This window comes from Hemicordylus capensis, chromosome 4 (genome assembly GCF_027244095.1).
Source record: "Hemicordylus capensis ecotype Gifberg chromosome 4, rHemCap1.1.pri, whole genome shotgun sequence".
Lineage (NCBI taxonomy): Eukaryota > Metazoa > Chordata > Lepidosauria > Squamata > Cordylidae > Hemicordylus > Hemicordylus capensis.
Window position 1 is genome coordinate 268,046,296 of NC_069660.1, and position 19,264 is coordinate 268,065,559.

The 19,264-nt window shown below is 41.3% G+C and overlaps 1 protein-coding gene and 1 non-coding gene across 16 annotated transcripts in view; one reads left to right on the forward strand and one right to left on the reverse strand.

Annotated features, from left to right (window-relative positions):
* Positions 1-19,264, forward strand: part of SULF1 (sulfatase 1) — a 198,483-nt gene that overhangs the window by 122,765 nt on the left and 56,454 nt on the right. Inside the window, exon 2 of one of the 15 annotated variants that reach the window (XM_053250525.1) lies at positions 15,931-15,970. The exons of the other annotated variants lie outside the window; for them this stretch is intronic. Within the exon in view, the coding sequence (XP_053106500.1) occupies positions 15,931-15,970 (40 nt within the window). The remainder of the gene's footprint in view (positions 1-15,930; positions 15,971-19,264) is intronic. 15 annotated transcript variants of the gene reach the window in all.
* Positions 10,089-10,160, reverse strand: TRNAT-UGU (transfer RNA threonine (anticodon UGU)). Its single transcript has one exon. It is a non-coding gene; the product is annotated as a tRNA-Thr (tRNA).

Consider the following 19,264-nt stretch of genomic DNA (forward strand, 5'->3'; position numbering starts at 1 on the left):
CATAGCGGCGGGATGGGGGCAGCCAGTGACGGCCACAGCATGGCCGCTTTGGGGAGGGAGGACGAGAGGCAAGTTCCCCCTTTTACATTAAAATGCCGCTGTGAATGGAGGGAACTGGCCTGGGAGGGTTGTGGTGGGGGAGGATATTCCCCCATGCCATTTCACCTTAAGCAACTTCAGCTTATGTGAACAAACAGTGAGGAAGAGCTCCTGCCAGCTCTCCTCCTCCCTCCCAAATGAGTGCATGCCCCACCCCAAAGCAGCCTGTCCAATGGAATTCTCTGCCACGGGATGTGGTGATGGCCACTAGCTTGGATGGCTTTATAGGGGCTTAGACAAATTCATTGTCTAAGACAGTGTTTCTCAAACTTTTTGGAGTCAAGGACCGCTAAATTCTTCGTGCAGAGTTTCAAGGACCGCTACATTCTTCATGCGCAGTTTCCCGGACCAGCAGTTAGTAAAGGGGTTTCAAGTCTGTCTATCTATCTATCTATCTATCTATCTATCTATCTATCTATCTATCAGACTTCTGTACTGCCCAAAACTTGCATCTCTGGGCAGTTTAGAATGAAAATAATATAAGCATTAAAATAATTAAATTTGGAATCTTTTGCAAACATGGAATATTAGGGGTTCTTAACCTTGGGTCCCTCAGTTAAACTCCCATAACCCCCAACAACAATGGCATTTGGCCATTATGGCTGGGGATTATGGGAGTAGAAGTCCACCAACGTCTGGGTACCCAGGGTTGAGAACCCCTGAATCTAAAAGCCTGGGTGAACAAATTTGTCTCCAGTATGTCTGGAGTGGAGGTGCTTGTGATTACTCAATGGAGAGGGGATGTTGGGCCATTAGAAAAATTCAAAAGCTACATGGGGCCAATGAAAACAACATACAAGCAAGCCCCACTGATGCAAGAGGGAAACAGCGTTCCCTCTCAAGGCGCCTCAACCACAACAGGCAGCTCGGTTTCAATCAACCAACCTTTGGCTGCAAACAATGAGCATGCAAGAACCAGCAGCCCTTCAAGTGGCGCCCACTGCCATACTTTTTCCTCCATGCCCCCACACCGCATACAGTTTGAAGCTGTAAAAATAGGGAATAAGATAGCTGTAGGAAGATCTCAGCAGCACGTGGAGGCAAGGCACAAGAAGGGTCCCATGCCTCCGTGATACTCTTCCTCTTCCGTGCCATGTGCAAAACTGAGGAAGTGAGTGCCTTGATTTCAGTTGTGGGGGGGGGGGGGTTTGACTCCCAGTCAGGGACCGGCACTCAACCCTTCGGGGACCGGCAGCGGTCCAGGGACCGGTGGTTGAGAAACACTGGTCTAAGACAATGGCTATTAGTCTGGCAGTTGTAGGCCACCTCCAGCCTCAGAGGCAAGATGCCTCCAAATACCAGTTGCAGGGGAGCAACTGCAGGAGAGAGGGCATGCCCTCACCTTTTGCCTGTGAGCTTTCCAGGGGCATCAGGTGGGCCACTGTGTGAAACCGAATGCTGGGCTAGATGGGCCTTGGGCCTGATCCAGCAGGGCTGTTCTTATTTCGGTCATAGAAAAATAAAAATTATCTGGCTCAAAGTAAATGGAGAAGAAAGCCTCATGACAACTATTGGCAAAATGATAAGTGCCTCAAAAGATTAAAGGGTGGGGGGACTTGAACAAAAACATACAAGTTTCTATATAACTGCAGAACTACGCTACATAGATCAACTGGACATGTTCCAACAGCTGTAATTTTCATCAGAACCATTCTCAGCCACATAGAATACTCTCCTCTTAAAAATGGAAGTCTATGCAGATAACACAATGCATAGGAATATTAGGAAAAGATGATGAAACGTTGTTAAGCAAAAAGGAGGAAAATTTTCTACTTTCATCAGTATGGGTTCCAGGCCAGTAACATGAGTTAAGCCATTCAGGATCACAGCACGGAAAGGAGACCATGCAAGAAATTTGCATATTATTTCAAGGCCATCCAGTTAGAAAAAAGATATATAACGACTAGGTGAGAGAGAAACACCAGCAACAGACAAAGAAAATATACCACTAGCATTAAACAAATGGCATTAAAAGAGAAAAACATTGATCAAAATACTTGTGAAAATGTGTTAGCGTTTGTACAAAATTAGAAATCAATGTAATGTTAAAAGTTGAAAAGATGACAAACACTGATTGGAAGGAACAGAATGCCCTACAAAGAGATATGTCTAGAAAGTGTGATCACTTCATTCTTTAAATGAGGATTAGAAGGAAACACTGGTGTATGTAGCTTAGTTGTTTAATGGTTAAGAAAACTATGCATCAGGAAGTCATGGGAGCCCACCAGACCTTTTCCAGGGCTGTAATCCTAGACCCATCCTAGTCCAATCCTAGACTAAGCCCCATTCAATGGGGATCCCCAATTGATCCCCATTGAATTCAGTGGGGCTGGCTAAATCTGGGGGAGAGGACAACTGCCTCTCCTTGCTCCCCTCCAAACACCCAAACAGGAATTGTGCAGTTTCAGTCTTGCCTCTGCCATAGACTTACTAGATGGCCTTGGGCACACCATTCTCTCTCAGATCTCTCATCTGTAATAAAGGAATAAATAGTAAATAATAATAATAATAATAATAATAATAATAATAATAATAATAATAATAATAATGGTGTTGAGGTGCTCTTCAAGTTGTTTTGGGATTGCACCTAGGGTGCCAATTACCACTGGGATTATTTTGGTCTTTTTCTGCCACAGTGAGGCACTACCTTGGCGTGGTTGTGGGGCTTGTGTACTCTGAAGAAGGTGAGAGCTATGCCAGAGGTCCAACCATACTGGACAGGTCTCACCAGAGGAGCCAGACAAAGAGTGCCTCTCCCATCAACAATATGGTGAGACGTAACTTTAATAAATCTATACCGGATCGGTCGTCGCCCGGGTCAACAAGGACCGCGCCAGGTGCTGGAGTCCCTGGACATCTGGTGGCAAGTGGGCAACAGGACTCAGGATCTTCAGTTGAGCAACCAGGGCTGGAGACTCCAAAGTTACTAGAAGAAACGTTGCTTAACGGGGGGGGAAAATACGAAAAATGCCAACAAGGAAATAATGATCTGCTATTACAAGTCTAGTCCAACTAGAAGAGGTTATTTAGAAAGAATGTACAAAATTTGGAAAGAGAAGCATCTAGATGCAGAAATAACAGAACAAAGGCTAGCAGACCAGAGAAGATACCTAATAAGAAATAAAGTATTCACAGGAGTTGAGCTGGAAGAACTGCAAAGAGCAACACAGGCTCAAGATATGGAAGAAGAATTACCACCAATTGAAGAAGTTGCTCAGGTGCAGGTGGAGGTGGTGTTGGAAATAGAGGATGCCACTGTTGCTGAACTGTTTCAAAATAAAAACCAGGCAACTTCATGTTGGAAATTCCCTGTGGTGAGAGAATCCCTTTTTCAATATAGCAGAGTGCACAGAGGCACAAACACAGCGGATTTAGTTAGGCATGCGTGTGTGCTAAGAGTAAAGTAATTTGGAGCCAATTGCTAGTTTCAGATCAATAAAAAAGGTATTTATTAAGGAACTCCATTCTAGATAGGAAAGTGAGGATTTAGGATCTCTAATCTATCTATCTAAATGGATGCAGATGGATTCACCATCTTCTCTGCACATATGGTGCAGGGCAAGAGACTTGCCATGTTGCAAGGTCAACAGCCAGGTAGCAAGAGAGAGAAGGAGGAAGGAAGTTGAATCCCCTAAGATTAGCAATCTACATTTCAAAGGGATAGCATCAGAGCAGCGGGAAGTGATGACCAAATGTCTTTGACCTTCTAGCCTTCTGACTTACTAGTCTGTCCTCCACTGTCTGAGGCAAAGAGACAGCGCAAAGTCCTTTACTTCCAACACCTCACACCTTTGCCTTCACCTCAAAAACCCGAATGCCGTTTAACAGAAAAGCAACAAGAACTAAAGCAAAAAATAACTGAGCACACGAACCAAACAACCACCAGGGTTCGACTTCCAGCTCTAAAAACAATTGCCAAAAAACAACTTGCTCAGGCATTAAAAGATGTCAATGCTGCACTTGCAGAAATAACAACCAATAATTTGCAAGAAACAACTAATGTACAGTGCAGCAACAATAACAACACAAGAGCTCGGATATAAGATCAATGGACCTGTAAAAAAAGAAAGCAGTACATCACGTAAATGGAAGATTAGATTAGAAAATAAAATCACCAGGCTTAGATCAGATGCTAGTAAACTGAAAGATATGAAAGACAAGAAGCTGAAGAATGAAAACACCAAAGAGTATCTGATCCAAAAATACCACCTAGATTCAAGGAGAATTAGAGAAGTCCTGGAAATAATAAAGCAGCAAATAACAGCAGTGTCAAAAAAGATTAGCAGATACGAAGCCAGAATTACACAACACAGGCAGAATCTCCAATTCCAGTCAAATCAGAGACGTTTCTACCAAAGCATAGAAGGAGAAACTGCAAGAAATGTAGAAACACCAAATAAAGAAGAAACAGTGCAATTCTGGGGAAAATTATGGGACAATCCAATAGATTATAATAAAAAAGCAGGCTGGATGAAAGAGGTCCAAAAATGTAACCAACAAATGCAAGATCTAATAATAACACCAGAATTAATAAGTGAAAGAGCAAAGAAAATTAAAAATTGGACTGCACCAGGCAACGATGAACTGCATGGCTTTTGGCTTAAACACCTAACAAGACTTCATAAACAACTATCAAAACAGTTCAATCACATTTTGCAAGGAGGTGATATTGAACAAGGGCTAACAAGTGGGAAAACTCATCTAATCATGAAAGACCCAGCAAAAGGTACAGTTCCAAGTAATTATAGACCGATAACCTGTCTGCCAACCATGTTCAAATTATTAACTGGAATGATAGCAGATGAAGTGATGCAACACTTATTAACTAACAAACAGCTTCCAGTTGAACAGAAAGGAAATTGCCCGAACACCAGAGGCACAAAAGACCAGCTGCTGATTGACAAAATGATTTTAGAAAACTGCAGGAGAAGAAAAACAAGTGTTGCATGGATTGACTACAAGAAAGCCTTCGATTCATTGCCTCACACATGGATACTAAAATGTTTAGAAACAACTGGTGTCAGCAAAAACATTCAGATATTTATTAAAAAAGCAATGAGCATGTGGAGTACACAGTTAACAATCAATGGCGAGGCACTTGGACAGGTTAGCATTAGAAGAGGCATTTTCCAAGGGGACTCACTATCCCCTCTGTTGTTTGTAATCACCACGACTCCACTTTCACAAATACTAAACAAAACAGGCCTCGGATACCAAACATCTCAAACATCCAGTAAAATCAACCATCTGCTGTACATGGACGATCTGAAGTTGTATGGAAAGTCCCAGTCAGAAATCGAATCACTGCTAAGCACTGTCCGTATATTCAGTAGCGATATAGCAATGGAGTTTGGACTAGGCAAGTGTGCTGCATTAATAATGAACAAGGGAAAATAAAAAAACAGAAGGAATAGAACTGCCCAATGGAAGCAAGATCAAGAACCTGGAAGAGAAAGAACATTACAAATACCTGGGCATTCCTCAGGCTGATAACATCGCACACACTGAAGTTAAAAGAGAAATGGGAAGTGAATACATCAGGAGAGTTAGAAAAATCCTCAAGTCCAAACTCAATGGTGGGAACACCATACAAGCCATCAACACCTGGGCTATACCTGTTATCAGATACACTGCAGGAATAATAGACTGGACCCAGACAGAGCTAGAGACGCTAGATCGTAAGACCAGGAAAATCATGACCATCAATCATGCTCTGCACCCCCGCAGTGATGTAGATAGGCTCTACCTCCCTCGCAGCTCAGGTGGAAGAGGAATGCTGCAAGTCCATCAAACGGTAGAGGGGGAGAAAAGAGGCCTTGAAGAATATATCAAGGACAGTGAAGAAGATGCACTTCAAACGGTCAATAACGAGAACCTATTCAACACCAATCAAACAAAGCCGACCTACAAGAAAGAACAAGTCAAGAACCAAGCAGAAAAATGGAAAAATAAGCCCCTGCATGGTCAATATTTGCACAAAATAAGTGGAAAATCAGACATCACCAAGACCTGGCAATGGCTTAAGAATGGCAACTTGAAGAAAGAAACAGAGGATTTAATACTGGCTGCACAAGAACAGGCACTAAGAACAAATGCAATAATAGCCAAAGTCGAAAAATCCACAACAAACAGCAAGTGCCGCCTTTGTAAAGAAGCAGATGAAACAGTGGACCACCTAATCAGCTGTTGTAAACAGATTGCACAGACTGACTACAAACAAAGGCATGACAAGGTAGCAGGGATGATACACTGGAACATCTGCAAAAAATACAAGCTACCTGTAGCTAAACATTGGTGGGACCATAAAATTGAAAAAGTTGAAGAAAATGAAGATGTAAAAATATTATGGGGCTTCCGACTACAAACAGACAAACATCTGCCACACAATACACTAGATATAACTGTGGTTGAGAAGAAAGAAAAACAAGTGAAAATAATGGACATAGCAATACCAGGGGATAGCAGAATAGAAGAAAAAGAAATAGAAAAAATCACCAAATACAAAGATCTACAAATTGAAATTGAAAGGCTGTGGCAGAAAAAGACCAAAATAATCCCAGTGGTAATTGGCGCCCTGGGTGCAGTTCCAAAAGACCTTGAAGAGCACCTCAACACCATAGGGGCCACAGAAATCACCATCAGCCAATTACAAAAAGCAGCTTTACTGGGAACAGCCTATATTCTGCAACGATATCTATAACCACTGACAATAAAATTCAGCCATCCCAGGTCCTTGGGAAGGACTCGATGTCTGGATAAAACAAACCAGTCAATAACACCTGTCTGACTGTGTAAACAAGAAATAATAATAATAGAAACTGAATTATATGTGATTATTTTGGGTTTCATTTGTAGCTGTAACTTGGAGTATAACTTAATACCAAGCCTTAATACTTGGTCCCTCAAGGCATTCCCTGTGTTAACTGTCCTTTATATTTTAAACATTAATATTTAGGGAGTTCTAAACAAGGTCCAATATGGGTAACAAGCTAATCAGGAATTAAGTTGCATTGTGGACCCGATGGTTTAATAGACCTAAGGAACTGTCACATATCTCTTCCTGCCTTTCCTTTTTTAGGGACATAATGAGAATTTATTAAGAAAGGGGGGGTTAGGGATGAATTGAGACTATCCTTGCAAACTCAATTCTTAGAACGAAAGTGTCGCAACAGTGCAAACATATCCAAATATATGGAACAGGATTATTGGTTTTTCCTTACCACAGGACATTATAGTTTTAAAGGGATAAGAATGTGAAGCAGCTGAAGGGTATTCTGCTTCTTCTATTAGTTTCCGTTTATCATTCCCTCCTCTCTCCCCACGGGCTTTTATTACCCGTTATGAATACCTGATAATTATTAATTATTATTATTATACCTAATAATAACACTCTGAGGAGTTTAGCTGAATGCAAACAATTGGAAGCAAGCTGTGAAGGATTAGATACATGTATAGAGGAGATATGATATTGCCATTGTCTGACATTTTTTGGTCCCAGTTGTAGGTTATAAAGATCAGTCAAGTCTGAATTTAGTTTCCTCCATTTATCTCTCCGGTATGTTTATTTGGTTTTCATTACAGAGGACTGGGACTACTAAAGGTTTAGCTGATCTCTGTTCATTATTTTACTATGGATTTTGTATTCCAGTTTGCGACTGGATGTGAATTTCCTGAACTGGTGGATATGTGGCTTTGTATTTATAACACACATATTACTTTTGGTATGCCAGAACTAGTGTTTTTTAACTCTTATTTTCCTCTCCACTGGATAATCTTGGTTGAAACCGTTTTGCATACACAGTTGCCCAATAATTAACTGAATTTAGGGGGAGTGTTCTGTGAGAGTTTTAAACTCTATTCTCTCTGACGATTAGGTTTTTAGTCGAGCCTACAGACATTAACAAGCCTTCTCTGTATTGCTGTTTGAATCTCCCACGGATTCTTTAGGAGGTAGCCAAATGGTTTTTGGAGGAGAGAGTCAGTATGAAGGGATTGAAGCAATTTAGGATGCGATTTGAACGCAGAGACATATAGAACTAACATATGTCTTGCCTGAGAGATCTTTCCCCTTTATTGTATTGATATACAATACAATTTAATTAATTAATTAATTAATTAATTAATTAATTAATTGATGTTGGTTTTAATGCTGTTTTAAAATATTATTTTTAAATTGTTGTAATGTGTGTGTCCCCCTCCCCCATTTTTTGTCTTAACAAATGTTTTACTTTGTTTTTATTCTTTTGTAAACCACCCACAAACCTAAGTTTTGGGCGGTATAAAAATGTTTAAATAAATAAATAAATAAATAAATAAATATTACATTATTATAAACGGTACTGAAGTGTACTTAATAATGTATATTAGGATATATTTGAGACATGTCTGAGGTACACCTAAAATTACATATCTGTTTTTGAGCTCTTATTAGTAGGACCAATTTTTATTTAGATTCCTGTACCTGTTATTTATAACATTGAAACTTATGTGGAAGAGAACTGTACAGCATCTTGCTGGTGAAGTCTGCTGCCGTGGTTCCTATTGTAAACTGGTTATCCAGTTGGATAGAACAAGGAATTTAAAATTCTTTGAATTCATTTTCAGTTTGGCTAGAAGCATGGATCATTGATCATTTTAGATTGTCTCAGCCCACCAGCTTAACATATAAGTTAATACATTATATCTCTCCTTTAATGTTGATCAGACGGAAAAGGCTAGAAGATCCATGATTTGTTTAGGAAATTTCCTTTTGTTGAGTATTGGAGAATAACACATTACAAAACATACTTTATTAAACATATACGTTACAAGGCTCAGTTATCCCACTAATTGAAAGTTTCAATAAATTTTGTTTCTTATTATTACTTATACAGGTCTTAATTCAGAAGTAGGACAAAATTAGAGCAAGGGAACTTATATTCCCCTCCCTATAGAATACAGAATCTTATCAATAATACCTAATATTTTTCGTGTCTGTGATGCTCAAATCACAGATAATTGGAGATGTCTTGCCCTGTGTTCAAAATAATTGTATCATATCTACTTTATATATCATAGTTGGGTTGGCTCTCTCCTCTTCAGACAGTTTGATAGTGGGATGATCAATCACGCTGGGACAGACCTATTCTTTTCTAATTTTCCCTTGTGGGGTTCAAGATTCTTTACTGATTGCTACTGATGTCTGATGCCTAGTTTAGGACCCTTTAGATTCAACTAACACCATAGTATTTTTCCTTCATTTTGGTTTTGAAGGATAAGACCTTGTACGTAAACTTGTTTGATCTTGTTGGAGTCTCAGAGATGTAACCTTTGTAATACTAATAAAAGCATTTTTTAAAAAGAAAAAAAAGAAAGTAAACTCCTGATGGAAAAGGTCCTCTAACATTTATGCATACCTGTGGTCATAGTTATTTTAGAATATATGGACTCTGAGTGGCCCAGTTCTGAGTGGCCTCATTGTGTAAGTCCTAGGCAACTTTGTTTTTTGCTTGAAATCCATCCTAGAGAAGAGTTCTGGTGAACCTGAATGTTTGTTTACTAATATATGACATTGTGATTGGTCCTAATAAAGGTATCATGCTATTGTTGCTTTGGGTGCCCACCCCCATGGATTAACATGGATACCTTCACTTCCCCCCCCCGCATGTAAATAATTGTTTTGGGTTTTTGTTTACTCACTTTAGTTTTTGCTTTCATTCTAAAAACATCGTCACTGCTCAGTTATGAACATAGGAAGTCCCCTTACACCGAGTTAGAGCATTGGTTCATCTGGCTCAGTATTGTCTACACCAGGGATTCTCAACGTGTGGGTCCCCAGATGTAATTGGACTTCAACTCCCATAATCCCCAGCCAAAGGCCACTGGGGCTGGGAATTATGGAAGTTGAAGTCCAATCACATCTGGGGACCCACACGTTGAGAAACCCTGGTCTACACTGACTGTCAGAGGCTTCTCCAAAGTTCCAAGCAGGAGTCTTTCCCAACCCTACCTGGAGATGCCAGGGATTGAACCTGGGACCTTCTGCATACAAAGCAGATGCTCTACCATTGAGCAACAGCCCCATCTCAGGCCTTTTTGGTTTGGTTTTATTTACTTGGAGTTAGTTTTGTTTTCCCCCTTTGCAGCTTTTGCCTTGGTCCACAGCATTGATTACGGGGTGGGTCCAGGGAGTCTGAGCACCCAGCGTCCCTCCCCTTTCAGAGGGCCCTTGCTTCCTGCCCAACCCTGATGCTGTCTCCCTCTTTCCTCGGCCTGCCCTGCTCACCTGTGCTGCCTCCAGCTTCCCTGAGATTCCTGGAGGCAGCTGTGTGTTCGCATGCAGATCGGACTGAGGCTGAGTTCTCTGCCTGCCCGTGTGCTCTGCTCCCAGTGCTCCTCTGAAAACAATGTGCCACTCTCTGTCCTGTGTTATTAACCAACCTGCAAGGCTCTGTCTTGCCTGTTCTTTCCTCCCATCTGACCCCTCCCTGAAGCCTTGACTGTTGCATAGCCTGTTTCATGACCTTTCTTTCCTCTGCTGCTCCAGGACGAAGGCAGTTTCTAGGGTGTGTGAAGGTGCTGCTATTAGGGGGTGGGTGAGGAGAAAATGCCCATTGTGTACTGCCTCTGTTTGGGGTTGGGGATGTGAAGGTTAGTGGGGTGGGTGGGAGTTGAGCAAGGAAGAGAGAGAAAACTGCTTCTGCTTGGGAGTGTGGTGTATGGAGAGACACCCTCTAAGGAAGGATCTATGAGGGTTTAATTAATTATAGTATTTACCTGAATCAAAGACTAGATTTTTTTCAAGTTCTTTGATTTTAGAAATTGGGGTGCCGTCATCATTTAAGAGTCTTTTTTCTCTTGGGTAAATACAGGTATAACCTGGATTTAATCTCTGTGTGTGTTTTTTTTAAGGAGGTTGCCTTAAATTCAGAGAAGTCTTGTATTCTGGTAAATACTGTACATTCTTAATTGGGTGGTTTTTTTGTTATGTGTTGTTCTCTTCATGTCTACTTGGAAGTAAGACCCATTGTATTCAATGGGACTTACTCCAAGGTAAGTGTTCTAGCCTCAATTAACAATACATTAAAATGAATAAAATTAAACTCTGAGATCATGGGCCTGCAGAAATGCTGCTGCTAAAATTGGGGTCTGAATTTCCTTTTTCTTCTGCAGTGAATATCCCGTGAACACTTGAGAGGCAGTGTTGTGTAGTGGTTAGAGTGTCAGACTAGGATTGGAAACACATGGGTTCAAATCCTTCCCTGCTCAGTCATAAAGCTCACTGGGTGACCTGAGGCCAGTGTAGTGATAGTCAGGCTTGAGGGAGGACTAGGCCTCAATAACAGTAACTGTTTGGAGAGTAGAGGTAAAGTGTGCCATCAAGTCACTGTCAACTCCTGGTGACTACAAAACGCTGTGGTTGCCTTTGGTAGAATATAGGAGGGGTTTACTATCGCCATCTCCCGCACACTATGAGATGATGCCTTTCAGCATCTTCCTATATTGCTGGGAGACATAGCAGTGGGGATTCGAACTGGCAACCTCTGGCTTGCTAGTCAAGTCATTTTCCTGCTGCGCCATTCTCCAAATAAGGAAGAAAGACCAATCCAGAGTGAAGGGCATAGTTTACTGGACAACAGCCTATAGAGTAGTAGGGGAGGGTGTGTGAGAATTCAGTTCTTCCCTGGAGGCCTCTAAGTGAGGTCTGATCAGCTGCTACTGTAGGGGAAAGGGGAGACTAACAGCCTTGGTTGGCTGGGAATCAACTGGAAGTTCCTTACCTGGAAGTATGTAGGAAGGATAGGGACCAGTTTAGCTAGATGCATCGGGTAATTTATTTTTAAGTGCTTTGATATGACTGCATGGTTCTTGTTGTTCCTGGGGAAGGGTTTTACTTGAATGGAAGCAGCAATTATTGATGCCTCTATAGTTTTCCTTATCGTCCTATTATTAATCAATGTTGTTAAAGAGTGTCATCCGTTATTGGGTCCTACCCTAGTCACACACTCTTGAAGAACTAAGACTGCTCAAGGCTTTCTTTACTCTCTCAGAATACTTTCTTTACTTTTCCCTTAGAAGGGTGAGGCTCCTCATGTAAAAAAAGTAGATGGTGGCAGCCTACACAGGACTCCTCACAGCAAGAGGAGGGATTTTGTATTCCACCCCCACCTTTTGATCATTACAGCTAGATACTCTCTCTCTCTTGCTCTTTTTCTTTCTCTTTTTTAGATTTTTAAAATGCTTTTATTGGTAATATAAGTAAAAACAGATATGTTATATCTCTGAGATTTCGACAAAAATACAAGTTTACAAACAAAATCTTATCCATCCAAGAAAAAAACACCCAATCATAAGAAAGATACAAAAGTGGTGATAGTTTATATAAGGAATAAAATATATGTAATTAACTAGCCATGCAAAATCTAAATCTAGGCATCCATATAGAATTTTGAGCCTCCCAGGGAATCAGCTGGACAAAGAGAGGAGAACCAACCCTCTCTTTTTTTTTCTTTCTTTCTCTCACTCTCTCATCCTAACCTGCCTCACAGGATTGTTGTCGGAATAAATTTCAGGAGGGTGGAATCATATACCCTCCCCTGAACTCCTTGGAGGAAGAGCCGAATATAAATGTCATAAATAGTAGATTACTCATATGTCTTTTAGATTTTATCTGTTTAGATTTTATGGGGGCCTTTGTGAAGCAGTGGTCTCTTAGAGACAATTGTTCTGTCCATGCATCTCAACACTGCATCTCTCCTGTGGCTGTTGCTGGTTCTTTTGTTGGAGGATAGGGTATCATTTTCTCATTCATTTGTTATGTAAACTACTTTGAGAAGCTTTTTGTTGAAAAGGTGTGTGTGTGCGTTTGTGTGTGTGTGTGTGTGTGCATTTATTTACTTCTTTAATGTTCAGTCCCATAAGCAAGTCTTTAAAATAGTCAAAGGAGCTGTTATGTGTCAGTAGCCATTGTTCATTTTTTAATTGTATCTATTACCTAGTGAGCTCTGTGTTTTCAGTCTGAAGAATGACAGCTACACAGCCTTTTTAATATTTACCCTTTACGAGTACATACTTACAAAAGAGATATCAGTAATCAAAGAACCTTTAGTTTAAGATGAGAGTTCAGATGCTTTACATATTCACTTGTGCTCTAAGAAGAATGGAAATTCCAAATTAAGGTGCCCATCTTAACTTCCACCCCATATAAGCCACAAAGACTTTGTACAGTCTGGTATCTGATAGTGACTTTAGAAATGAGGCTCCATGCACCCATACTTTGTTTTGATCAGAGATGCATCAGGCATCACAGGCATCTCTAGGAAGTGACTTGGGAAGCTGCACCTATTAAATGTCTGCATGTATGCATCATTCTACAGCCCAATGTCCAACTGAAAGACCAAGGCAAAGTGTGGGTGTGTTGGTTCATGGGGATTAGATGGATACTTTTTTATTTTTTAGCCTACTTTCCAGTAGGCTTATGAGATCGCCCGGCATTCTGTGTGTGTGTCCCCGGCTATCAACTTCACAACGCCTGGACCAATATGAACCAAATCAGGTACAGTTGTAGGGACACATAGGGACACCTCAACGGCGTAGTTTGTGATGATTTCATCCACTCCGATCCAAGATGGCGAACACGTACACTTTGAAGGCACAAGTGGGCTAATTTGTGAACCGCCTAACTGATTTGAACCAAATTTGCTACAGATCTAGGGACACATAGGGATGCCCAAAGGGTGTGGTGTGTGATGATGTCATCCACTCCAATTCAAGCTGGTGGCCACATGAACATCTGAGTTGCAAGCAAGCTAATTTGTGGAATGTCTAACCAATTTAAACCAAATTGGGTACAGCTGAATGGACACATAGGAATGCCCCAATGGTGTAGTTTGTGATGATGTCACCCACCCTGATCCAAGATGGTGGATGCATAAACTTTTGAGGCACAAGTACACTAACTTGAGGACTGTCTAACTGATTTGAATCAAATTTGGAACAGCTGTAGTGAATGACACACAGGGACATCTTTATGGTGCCGTTTGTAATGACAGCATCCACCCCAATCCAAGATGGTGGACACATGAACATTTGAGGTGCAAAAGATATAACGTGTGTATCTCAATTTGCACCAAATTTAGTCCAGATGTAGAGACAGTGAAAGGAAAGTTGGCTGATTAGTTCTTGCTAGAACAACTTGTTAAACAATAGAATGTTCAGGGCTTATAATGGCAGAATGTTGAAAACACTCCATGTCTGGCATGATTGTGCCAGTATAATACACAAATGATTTTACATGCTGGTCATGTGAACAAGACCACCAGGAGCCCAACCTGTCTTAAGTGCCCCGTGCCCCTACAAGCCTTAATCTGGCCCTGGTTTACAGTATGTATTTCAATAAAATATTATTTCCCCCCACCAAAGTTAAGGTATTTTGCAGGACATCAAAATCCCCATTTTATGGCGATAGCTGCCACCACAGAAAAATCAAACACTTATTTAACTGGTTCAGCTGAAGTCTGATCACAGGTTCAGTTCTAAATACGTTTATTTTTTAAGTCTACAGTTTGATTTCCCCCCCCCCCCCGCCCAACTCTCCTAGGGTTAATCAGACTTCTAATGCTGGCCACTTGTACTTGCACAAGAACAAATGTCCTTGATGATCTCATTTGCTACAATTTCCATTGAGTGGAAGCTCTGAGTGATACTGAACACTCACTTTCTTGGGGTGGGGAAGGGTACACTTTACCAGGGGCTGGCTGGAGTCCAGTGGGCCTGAGCTCATGCTGCAACCCTGTTGTTCATGCTTGAGGATATTTATGAACAGTTATATACTACCTATGGAGACTCCACTGTGAAATTCAGTAGAGCCATCAGAAGCAGAACAAGCAAACTTCTCAACAACAATGGGACTAGCTCAGGGCCTATCTCTTAGAACTGTTTTGTGCAATTAATTATTGGACTTGTAGTTTGAGACATAGGGATTTCTGCTTCTCTCTGAGAACATGACTTGTTCTCTTGATGTCCCAGAGTCCCTTATCCATATAGCCCAAGAGGCAAATATCAAAGCACCATATAACCACATCGATCCAGGGACAGTGGGAGACACAGTGTTGCTGACAGGATTTACAGGCCAAAAAGTGAATAATGAATTAGGCCTGATGGTCCACACCTTGCGTAGAGAAGAACTGAAACATACAAGAATGGGTTAGTGTCTGGAAAGGATCTCCTCCCTCTCTCTCTCTCTCTCTCCCCCCCCCGCCTCCCTTAATGAGAGTCATGAACTATTAAACCATCTTGCTATTTTGTCTATTGAGTGCAAACTTGCAAGATAATTTGATGGGGGTAGATAACTCATGGTTTTGCAATGCAAAAGGCCCGAAAGAAATAAAGCTCTAAAATAGACTGGTTTGTTTATAAAATGTTTGCAGTCAAGAAAAGCATTAAAACCTCAACTGGATAATACCATTATTAGGACCAATAACCAAAAAGTTACAAAGTAGTCAGTAATGTAGAATGCAATGTCAGATTAAAAGAGAAAACTTACTTTCATGTTTCATGAGATTTTATGTATTTAAGATGCTGTTTGCGGGGGGAGTCCAAAGAAATGTGCTTGGACCCTGTGCAGTTTGTTGCTTATTGTCTTAGCCGAGTTGTAATGTCTGTATCTTGAGCAGCTATTTTAAAATTTGATAAATATATCTTTCCTTTTGTTGTCAGAGCAAGACAGTTTTTCCTCATCACTTTGTTTGTTTGCTTTTCTTAATCCATTGCTGAGCTTGTATTTCATTGCCAGAAATAATTGTTATGAAGTTGTCTATCTTGGCTTGCAACTCCCTATTCCTTTTCTTCCAGCCCTCACTTCCTGTTTGCAAGACCTTCCTTTTCTTAATTGGTAGGTATATTTTTTAGAACATGCCTCTAAATACACCATTGCACTATATTACAAATGTCCTTGCTACAGTAGTGTAGCTACTGGAGGCTTCTGCTTCATGCTCCGGCTTTGATCCAGTTCTTTGTTGTATGTAACATGCAGTAATAAAATGCACAAGACAATCATTGGGTGACTCACCTGTACAGGAGCCATTGGGCTGGCAGCAAATAGTTGGAGCAGGCCATTCTTTTTTTGAGATGCAAGTTGGCTTCTACACTTCACAGCTTTTTTTACACAGATATTTGACTGAAAAAGCTATGTCTGCGTTTGGTTATGCAATAATGATGAATTCTGGTGCTGTGCATGGAGTGCTGAAATTAAAAGGACTGTTGGGAAACCTGCCACATTATATTATGCAGAGGCTGAAATAACATAGGGAAGTAAAATCATATTGAAACATACTGCATGGAAAGCAGCCATGAGCCATTAAGAACATAAGAACAGCCCTGCAGGATCAGGCCCAAGGCCTATCTAGTCTAGCATCCTGTTTCACGCAGTGGCCTGCCAGATGCCTCTGAGAAGCCCACAGGCAAGAGGCAAGGCCATGCCCTCTCTCCTGCTGTTGCTCCTCTGCAACATTTATTTATTTAGAGGCATCTGTATACAGAGGCATCTTGCCTCTGAAGCTGGAGGTGATATCATTAGCATCTGATACCAACAAAAAACTATGAATATTGAAAGGGGGGAGGGATACTGTCGCATATGCTCCAACTGTCCCTATTTGCCAAGACCGTCTATTTTCTGATTACCTGTACTGTAAAAAGCTTTCCTTTTTGAAGATTGCTTGCTAAAATTGTGTTAGTGTAAGCTGGTGGAGTTCCATGTCACATCCTCCCATGCCCATGTGAAAATCTGCTTCTGATGTAGGTTGCAATAAACCAAGATGAGTCATGACCAGTGTTCCCTCTAAGGCATGCACATGTGTGTGTGCTCACAAGTTTTTCAATAACTGCTCAGTTAATTTTTAGATCCCATCAGGGAGGCCATTCTGAATGCACATATGTGCACACTGCCACCCAAAACAAAACTCATTCCACACAAGTAGGCAAAAAATTAGAGAGGACACATCATATCCTAACCAACCAATTGTACCTTATTTTAACCTATTTATATGAACTAAACAGTGTCCTGTGACTCACTTAAAACCTTGTTTTCAAATTGAGGTTTATTTCAACTAAGTAGTTTAGTTGAAACAAGATCCTTACATGGGCATGGGAGTGGGGAGAGCATGCTTCTGATGCTGAGGAATGTCATGTGGAGCCGGGCTTTAATACAGAAGTTCCACATGATACCTGAATCAGCCCAAAATATGTTTTTACAGTACAACTTTAATGAATAGCACAAACATCCTCTACATTTTTGAATTAGTGGGTGAGACTATTGCAGTGTAAGTGAATCAGTAGTGGAGCCAGGCCAGTGGTGGCCCGTGTCCGGCCACTGCCGCAGCCCCACCCCCTACATCTGATGTCAGATGTGGGGGTTAGCCAAGCCCCGGCATCTGACTTCAAATGTGGGGTTCGTGGTCTGGCTCCCGAATGGGGCCACACATCCCCGTTCAGCAATTAGATCCAGGCCAGTACTGCATTTGCAGCGTGGCCAGGAGTGGTTCTCCCTGAGGTAGAGCCATGCCTGGCCATTTATCTCCTGAATGGGGCCCCGCGGCCCCGCTGGGGAGCTAGACCAGCCCTACCCCCGCATCTGACATCAGATGCGAGGGCCGTGTTGGGGCCACGAGGCACAGTCCCTGAGGGGCAGCATTTTTTTGAACCCGGTCACCCAATGGTGGCTACACCCCTGAAATGACTAAAACATACAGAAGGTGGAGTAGAACCTTCTCGGTGTGTAATGGGGTGCAGCTTATGGAGATATCCGTGGGACTCAAATTGAGAGGTTATAAGCATGTTCCTAATTTCATCAATAAAACGATGGCGGTATTCTACTGAGTTATGTCACCTTATTTTATTCTCTGCTGAGACTTCTCCAACAGCTGTTTAGGAAAGTGGAAGTAAAGCCTGTTGTAAGTTAGTGAACACTGTATTTCTTTCCAGACGATTTGCTCATTTGTCACAAAATACTGCATAATTGTGTGGGTGTCAAGTGTAATCACTTGTTCACCTTGCTAAAGACTGCTGTTTACATAAGCTTAATTGGGCATATTCAGAGAGACTGCCATTATTTTGATATAGCAAAGTATGCTACATGTGTGTAAACAATGGCATGGTATCCTGGGAACAGTTAGCAAAACTGCCAGAATACAGATAAAATCTGTCTCATTAAAATGCAGAACTCTACATGTATCTTTGCTGATATCCCTGTGGACACCATTAAATAACAATAACGAAAAGATGTTCCCTGAAATGGTATTGCTTTTTAATGAGACTCTTTATCCGTTCAGCTGTACATGGTATTCTATTAATTATACAAATGGAAATGAATTCCCGATTCTCCTTGTTTCTGTTTCTAAATATGTATGTTGCTTGGAGCCATCAAGAATAGTACTCTGACACTAGCAAGTCAAAACCCCTGCAATTGCAGCCCATTGGAGCATGTACATAGATTCTGAGAGTCAAATATGAAAGAACCAAAGAAAAGCATTCAAATACTAGCAAGGCCAGTGGAGGATGCTAGTTAGCCCTGTGACGTATCCAATATTTTGTTGCACGCACACACAACACTGCATGTAGTCCCAAATACAAATTTCCATTTAGATTGATGTATGTCTCCTACCCCTATCATTTTTGGCATGATACTTTTTGGCAATAAGCCAGGTCTATGTGTATTGGACCTTTTTTTAGAGTGGGTTCTTCCCCAGTGCCCTTGTGATAGCTGCTTTTCCCATGAGATATCCTATCTTCTTGGTTGAGTAGATGGCGATTATCTTTGCAGCCAGTTGATTTGGCAGTATGTCCTTTTATTCTTTTCATCAATATGCTAATCTCATATATAGACTGATAAATACTAGGAGGCCTTAGACGTGCTCAGGAAAGATACTGTGTCTCTTGCTGTGATCTAGATCAGTGTTTCTCAACGTTTTTTGAGTCATGGACCTGCACATTCTTCGTGCACAGTTTCCCAGACCAGCATTTAGTAAAGGAGTCACCATCCTTGCTCCCACCCCCAGAGACCCCCCCAAAATAATTTTGGGTCAGCAGGAGCTGCTGCCAGGAGCTCTTTGGAGCTCATTTTCAGTAAACATTATCCAGCAGCGAGGGCTGCCTGCCTAGAAATCAGATCCGGTGAGCTCGCCTGGGCTCT